The following is an 8,121-nucleotide window of genomic DNA, read 5'->3' on the forward strand; positions in this document are numbered from 1 at the left end:
GCAGGGTTGAAGTTTTGCTCTCCGCGTGTACCCGCGGACTAAAACAGACCGCTTTTCAGTCCGTTTACGTCGGGCCATTGAAGACGATCTAAGGCCGATGACGGATTTTTTAGAGCAAATTTCAACGAGGGGAAGCCAAGTCAGAGAGGATTTTGTTTTGTTCCTGAATTCTGATGCGATGCACGTTTTAGTTGATGCGTTTTTGCATGATCTAAAATTACTTTTTCTAGCAGATTGCACGGTTCAAACTTATGCTCCAACTGCTTAGGATTATATGTCCTGGTCTGTCATGTTTCATCGTCTTCTTGCTTTGAAGGGCATTTTACGAATGAGTATTTGGAACAGTGCTAGTTAATCCAATGCCTTGCAGACATAATTGACTGTCTCAGAGAGCAATAACGAGAAAAGGAAGGAACACGATTGTTACTTTTGAAACGTGATAACAGAACTTTTGAAACGTGAGGGTCATTGTTTCATGCAGATATATGCAGCTACCAGCATGGTCAACCTGACTGAGCCTACGGCAAAATATTCTCAGATTTTCATATGTCCGCTTTTAATCGGGGTTAATTCTGACCTCGCCTGGTATTGCGAAGATTCCACGAGTAGTTGACATGTACATGTCATGATGTCAAACGTTGGATTAAAGTAGTATATGGTTATGTTAACAATGATTTGGATTGTTGGACATGATGGAACAGGTGATATTTTATATTTTAGGATGAGGTAATAGATCAAGTAGGAGAGTTTGACATGTTCCGATAAGAATATGTGATGTTGGTAAAACAAGGTTTGAAGGGTGAGAAAATCTACAATGCGTCCCCTCGGAATGTGGATAGGATGCATTCAGGGAGACGGAGAATCACACACGTGAATAACATATCGGGGGGGGGGAGGTGGTTATCGCTACAAAAGGATACTAGGATAGGTGGTAACATCGTTGTCCCCGGGGCTTAGAGGGATGGATTGATTGGGTTTCTCATTTCCCGATTCGCCGTTGTGAGATGTTGGCCGAAGGAGGTTGATCACCACATGTTGGCGATGGAATTAATTAATGGGATCCGGAGAAGGAATGGAGAGGTGGAGGAATGGGTTGAACTATGTTAAGAGCACTCAGTGTGTTGCCATGAGTACGTACATGGTTTGTGGAGGTGTGTAGTAGGACAACAAAAAGAGTCGAGTAGAGTAGAGAGAGATATCGACCTAAAACAAAAGAAGACATGGTAAGTGTTTGCTCGCTAATAGGATGAATGGCATTCACGGATTGTTCCTATTTATGTTGAGTTGTGTAATTATAACTTAGTTAGTAGCTTATTCCTAGTTGAACCAGCCACCCAGATCCGAGTCCTAGAATTGATGTGGGTTCTCAAATTTACTTGGACGATTTGTATCTAGATTTAACCAGCGCTATTCCTTCAAAGTAGGTGACGTGCATGTAAACAGCGAGGCACTTGTGCCTTGTGATGACTTCATCAACCTCAAAATTTGTGACATTAGTCTCTCAAAGGTGCTCATGGGGTATAATGTAGGATATAAGTTTCTCAAAAATGGTTTCATGTGAAATGCTAGCTACATTTTACGTAAAAATAAATAAATAAATATATATATATATATACACACATATACATAATTGAACCGTGTAATAAACATGTATGAGTTTATCGAGGCTCGAACTCTTGGCAACTACTTTCACACCTTTGAAAGTTGATTCTAGCTACAGATAAGAACGGCAACACTTCTCTAGTGTGGCATTATGTTTAGTTCTCTCATTAAGCTTTTTGATAGTTGAGCTGATCTATCTCAAGAAAATACAGATCAACTATGAGATCACCTTGTTATGTCACTGAAAGAAACATGCCACCAAGAAAAAGAACTCAAGCTGTAAGACAACCACTCACTAAATGTCAAACAAGCACATACTACAAAAATGAGGTGCATTAGTACCGGAGTAAGGAAGAATTTAGTGAAGTGTCCATAGATTTAAGACCTTAATATGTGTTGTGCTAATTTTCAGTTGGCGTCTCTCTCTCACCTAAACTTCACCTCAATAAGTCCAAAATCAAAATATAAAACACAATTTTAGCAAAGCTATTTAGGGATGTTTTAGTTTTCTACCATGCAGATTTACCAATTTGCTATAATGTAATTAAAAAATAGATTGTTCTAGCGCAAGTGTTTTTTTTTGCAAAATAGACTCAATGAACTATTTATACCGAAGAACGACCACCTAGACACTCACCGCAAAGAGGGTACGTATAGAAATGAGAACGTTCTAATGATTGTATGCCAACATTTTTCGAAGCCTTCATTTCACTTGCCATTGTCGACCAATCAAGCTGCAGAGTTATGTCTCTCTTGACAATTATCCATCGTTTTCTTAGATAAAAGGCTTTGGCCGACTTTTTGTGCTTTGCCGAGTGAATATGATGGTCTCTTAATTATGTTTCCTTTAAGGAACTACTCCGTATGCGGCGTCCAACATGAACCCACATGTTGGATGCAACTATAAGCATATTTAATACATGATGGCGGCTACAATTTACGAGCAAAGTGGTGAGCTAGTGTGTTTGGCGAGAGAGGAAATGCGCCTCACCATGATCCTACATCACAACAATGATAGAGACAAGTTAGGAGACCTCGTCGAGTTAGATGAGGAGGTGAGGGTTAAGGGTGGTTGGCCTAAGAGGTGTTCACTAGGAGTTAATGTTTAAGTGGAAGACTTGATTCGGCGATGACACTTGGATATGATGGGTAAGAAGCAATGGTGGCGATAAAGCGAGTTTGAATTGAGGAGGTTACGGCGGCTTGAGAAGAAATAAGAGAAGGGACATTGGACTATACTCCTTGGTTCACAAAAAAAAAAGCAACGGTGGCGATAAAGCGAGTCCCAATCTAGTGGTTCACAAAACTGAATGTGTTTTAAAAAGTGAATGATAAAAGGCTATATGTTATGGGCAAACACACTTGGTTACATATGGACAAGTTTTGTACAGTGATACAACATCACTCTTTGTACAGTTCATTATTATAGGTTTACAATATACACAAGGCTTACCAACGTTTGGCGCCAATGCAACGTAACCTTGATAAAACGTTAGCTAGCTATAGGTGCATGCCACATTGCATGTCTAAACCTTTCCGAACGATCACATGTATACATGCACCAGAGGAAGGCACCAAGGCCATGCCCATGCGTGCAGCATCCATGCGATCGAAAAAAAGACCGTACGTACGTGCAGCTGTACGTACGGCCACTTTGTAGTTTCCGTACCGTACCGTACTGGGCTTAGCTGGCGGCGTGGACCAGCGGTGAGCGTGGAGACAGCAGCGCCGCCATGGGGCTGGAGAGAGCATGGTACTGCGAAGCTATGCCGGCGTGGCGCTGCAGGCTGAGGTGGAGTTGCCCCTTGGCGGCCCAGCGCTGAGCCTTGGCCTGCTGGCGCTGGTGCTGGCGCACGAAGACCCGGATCCGGTCCAGCGCCACCTCCATGGTCTCGTCGTCCATGTTGGCGTGGCACACCCGGAACCACCCGGGCTCCCGGCAGTGGAAGGACGTCCCCGGCGACACGTTGAGCTTGACCTTGCGCACGATGACGCGCCACAGCTCCAGCTCCGCCTCCGCCGTCTTCTCCCCGCCGCGGAGCATCCCGCGCAGGTCCATCCACGAGAAGAGCCCGGCGTTGCTGCGCAGGCACCCGATGCCCACCTCCCGGAGCCCCGCCGTGAACCGCTCGTTCCTCGCCGCCAGCCTTGCCGCGCTCTCGCGCAGGAACATCGCCATGAACTCCTCGTCCCCGAGCATCTTGGCCAGGAAGTGCTGCGTCTGCGAGGACACCAGCCCGAAGCTGGACATCTTGCGCGCGCAGGCCACGACGGCGTCGTTGAACGAGTAGACGATGCCGACCCGGAACCCGGGGAGTCCGAAGTCCTTGGAGAGGCTGTAGGCGATGTGGATGAGGTCCCTGTCGGCGCCGGGCACGTCGTGTTCGATCACCTCGGCGATGCTCACGAACTCCGGCTTGGCGAAGACGGAGCCCGCGTAGATCTCGTCGCAGATCAGGTGCACGCGGTGCTCCGTCGCGAAGGTCGCCAGCATGGCCAGCGTCGCCCGGTCCGTGGTGGTGCCGAGCGGGTTGGAAGGGTTGGTGATGAGGATCCCCTTGACGATGATGCCGTCGCTCCGCGCGCGCTCGTAGGCGGTCACCAGCGCCTCCTTGGTGAGCCGGAAGTCGTTGGAGCTGTGGCACTCGATCGGCAGCAGCTTGATTCCTGATCTCCAGCAGCAGTCGCGGTCGAATCTGCGATGATCACAAACGCAAGCACGCATATCGTCAGCCCCTGATGAAATGAAACAACTCACAGCTTGCATGCATGCTTACGTGGCACTATGTATGTTACTAGTCAATTGACCGTGCGTGGGTCAAATTAAGATGTCAACATGCACTAATTGAAAAGCAGTTTTTTTCCTCCTAGACCGGCAACATCGCGCGCATGCGGGCTCGCTGCACGACTAGCTAGGTTGCGTGAGTCAATTCAACTTGAAGACAAACTTGAATCTGATCACGAAAACTGAAAAGCAGATTTTTTTTTTCTCGTTGACACTAGAATAGTCTGTTGTTCTTGCCAAAATGATTTCGCTGATTGAACTTTTGTTTACCTTTTGACCCGGTTTCTAGAGTCTACGATTGACTTTCTACATGCACGAGAGGTAGACAAAAACAAAATTTAATTGGATTGTTATATCCAGCAGTTGACGACGAAAGCATACCCTGGGTAGTATGGCGTGGGCACGAGGAATGCCTCGCCGGGGTTGGCGAGGCAGAAGGCGAGCGTCTCCTGGGCTCCGGTGGCGCCGCCGCTCATCACGACGCGGTCGGGGTCAAATGTCGCCTTCCAGCCCCTCACCTGCCCCATGAACTGGGCCATTGCCTGCATCATCAGAATCAGGAAGATTTAGTTTGTTAACAATGATCTGTCGAGGAGGACGCTGCTCCGTCGCTTTCGCACTAACAAAAAAGAGAGGCTAATCCAGCTAGTATTCTAATCTGTCTCATGTGTGCTCTGTGCTTAGCTCACCTGTCTGAACTCCGGGAGGCCATGGTAGTCCTGGAAATTGGCGATCCGCTTGAACTGCGAGGCGCCCTCCACCGTGCAGATGGACGCCTCCGGGTGGGCCTTGCTCCACTCCTCGATCAGGTCCAGCGAGAGCTGCAACGACATTCGCAGCACCGTCAGTTTCCATGGATATTAGAAGGAATGCTTAATGGCGCAGAAGAGCTGCGTCGTATATATACGTACTTGGTTCTCGGCGAGGCCCATCTGGATGACGCCCCCGCGGTTGTGGTGCAGGTCGAAGGGGTTCTCGTCGTAGGCCTTCCACCCGTCGAAGTAGGACGAGTTCTCTCCGTGGCCGTCGCCGGCGGCCATCCTCGACAGAAGCTCTGGCTTGCCTGCCATCTGTGTTTCCCGGCCGGGTTTGCGGGGATCAGAAGCTCGGAGGCTGGCTACAATGAATGCAGCGGGCAGGGACGCAGGGTAGCTGGCGCTAAGGATGGCGTGGGCAGACAGAGGAAGAAGGTAGCTGATCTAGCTTATTAAGCTGCTCGAGGTGGCTAGGAAGATGGCCAAGTAAGCTCTGCAAGGGTGCAGGAAGATGGCCGAGTAAGCTCCGTAAGGTGCCTATTTATAGTGATGGGGTAGATGGAGGTCAAGAGAGATAGAGGTTTGGCATATACGCGCATGGCCGGGGAAGCTTCCATGAGAGAGAGAGAGAGAGAGCAGGTTCGAAGATGCAGGGCTAGGCTGGACGCTGACGTCTCGTTTCAGCCTTTCAGGCTCCGTTTACCAAGAGCTTCTGGCGATAATCAATTAGGGTTGGTTGGCTAGTTTGATTCGGGGGAATATATGCGATCTGAGAAGGGCGACGCGACGACGCTCAGTCGTCGTCGGCTCGTAAATTTTAGGCACAGTAACGGGTCGACGCGCGGCGCCCACGTGGGAGGCGGAGAAAAACGCCGCCTCCGGTCGCCTGCGAATCGAGCCGAGCGAGCTCCTTTTTTCCAGATGGCGTTGCGCCGGTTCGGGAGGACGGCGACGGCACTATCGCAGCTCGATCGGACATTCCACAGCGAAATTAGCTTCCTCGGTTGGGTTGGTCAAAATGTCAAAGTGCTCGGCGGCGATGCCGTCGGGCGGCGTCGAGCGGCGGCTTGAGCTCGGGTTGAACGGGGCACGGTGACTTCTGTATAAGTCTGGTTCAACAGCCGGCGGAAGCGGAATGCAGCCACAAGCATCCGCTCTTTCCCTGGGAGTTAATTTTCCGTGGAACTTATTGTATGTCCGCAGCATCGAATTTGCCTCGAAACGTCTGCGAGGAGACGACGGTTTATCCTCCTTCGGCGAGCTCAGCAGTGCCCAACTGCACAAAAAAATACTGCACGTGTACTTTTTTTGTTGCGAAAAGTACCTGTACTTCTTGGTCGATCTTTCTTTGGCAACAAATGACACGATGTACTAATTAATCCTAGAAAATGTCTGGAAACATATACCACCGTCCTCAACAAATGACAAGATGTTCAGAATAAACTACTTCGGATGTCGCGCACCAACCGAACCAAATATGCACGGATGCACGAACGACAGGGCAGAGGATTATCAGTACGTACGTCGACCAAAGAGAAACTGGTTCATTTTGCCATACTGCTGCTATTGGTTTCTTCATTTTCAGGTGAGTAGTCAACTTGCCAACACAACTTTCGTGCCTAGGCTTTCGTATGTGGTGCTGGCCGAAACAAGTTGCAGCCAATTTGGGCACGTCGGTGACCACATTTTTTCCGCAAGAAGCAAAGAAAATGTGCTAAAACATGGTTCTCATGCATAATAGTGGTACCATGGGTCAATCTTTTTTTCAAAAAGGGAGAAACGAGTCTGGCATCTAAATCGAAATGATGCACCGAAAAATGGTTAGTGTCAACGTAAGCTACAAAAAATGGGGAAAACGAAACTATATTTGGCGAGAAGGACTACGTGGAAATATTAATCTGGTCCTAACCATGCAGGTGCCAAAAGTCTGGACCGCTGGTTCAATCTCCTTTTGCGGATCCGTGCCAAAAGGATGAACCTTGGTTGCGATGTACCACTTTCTAAAATTTAGCAAAAAAAAAAAGAGACACATGGTCAATTTGTTAAATTCTAAAAAATAACACAAATATATATTGAGTGGTAACTTATCCTTGTAAATTTTCATAAAAAATATTATCATAATTTGCTACTGTTTCATGAAAATGTGAATCACATAGTTCAAGTTATAAAACTTACACAATGGCATTGTTATTTTCTAGAGTAAGATTTTTTCCCTCTACATTTGATAGGTGGATTATGTTGTATCTAGCTCCCAAAACCCAGCTCATCCGAATCGTGAATGTGCTAAATTTTGAGAACACACGAGGTATGTTTTAAAACTCTATTTTAGGTGTTATGGAGCATATATTTATGGTTGTTTTTCATAGTGAAAGCAACATAAGAGAAAATGCATTTATTATATGTCGAGAATAATAGATGATTAAATGAAAAGAAATGACGACTGCGTTGTTGGGTGTTGAACACTAACTCAACTACTAACTGAAGAACGGGAGGTCGTAATCTGTTAATGGGCATAACACCAAACTTCATCGAGACTAGGTTAACTATCGAAGAGCAACTAACGATGACACAAAACGTCTCTTATGGAAGATTCCATTAAAACCATTAATTGGGAAGTCTTAGGTACCACACAATTCACAAAAAATAGGTCGCACATGTTAGAGCTCGTTGGTTTAACCAGAAATGGGGCTACAAGTAACCCTTGTTGTATTTTTTGGTAGTCTTTTGAGCATGTAAAAATAAACACAATGTGATCGAAGGGAGCAAGATGTAGGTGCAAAAAGATTGATTGGGTCTATGTATGACACTGAAAAAATACAAGGTTATGTGGTATATGGTAGATCATGGCTCTTATCCTTCTAGTAGTGGCTTTTGTATTTTGCAATTCCTCTCATATTTTGATACATGTGTTGGTAAGTTGATAGCTTTAGATCAAATTTTATCTCTTACACAATGGGATAACAAAACTAGCGTTCAAAT

At 46.7% G+C, this 8,121-nt stretch overlaps 1 protein-coding gene across 1 annotated transcript; it reads right to left on the reverse strand.

The window, feature by feature from the left end:
• Positions 1 to 3,047: 3,047 nt before the first annotated feature.
• Positions 3,048 to 5,650, reverse strand: LOC124675586 (1-aminocyclopropane-1-carboxylate synthase-like). Its single transcript, XM_047211663.1, has 4 exons — positions 5,299 to 5,650; positions 5,077 to 5,208; positions 4,769 to 4,929; positions 3,048 to 4,298 (listed from the first exon to the last, which is right to left on the reverse strand). The coding sequence occupies exons 1-4, from the start codon at positions 5,455 to 5,457 to the stop codon at positions 3,287 to 3,289; spliced, it is 1,464 nt and encodes a 487-aa protein (XP_047067619.1). The 5' UTR covers positions 5,458 to 5,650; the 3' UTR covers positions 3,048 to 3,286.
• Positions 5,651 to 8,121: the final 2,471 nt, after the last annotated feature.

The sequence above is a fragment of the Lolium rigidum genome, chromosome 7 (assembly GCF_022539505.1).
Source record: "Lolium rigidum isolate FL_2022 chromosome 7, APGP_CSIRO_Lrig_0.1, whole genome shotgun sequence".
NCBI lineage: Eukaryota > Viridiplantae > Streptophyta > Magnoliopsida > Poales > Poaceae > Lolium > Lolium rigidum.

Bases quoted from the DNA above. Each gene is read 5' to 3' on its own strand.
- LOC124675586 (XM_047211663.1), bottom strand. From the start codon at position 5,457: ATGGCAGGCAAGCCAGAGCTTCTGTCGAGGATGGCCGCCGGCGACGGC. The intron at 4,930-5,076 runs GTGAGCTAAGCA...CTGATGATGCAG, and splicing joins GCCTCCCGGAGTTCAGACAG to GCAATGGCCCAGTTCATGGG. The intron at 4,299-4,768 runs GTATGCTTTCGT...TGATCATCGCAG, and splicing joins CCCACGCCATACTACCCAGG to ATTCGACCGCGACTGCTGCT.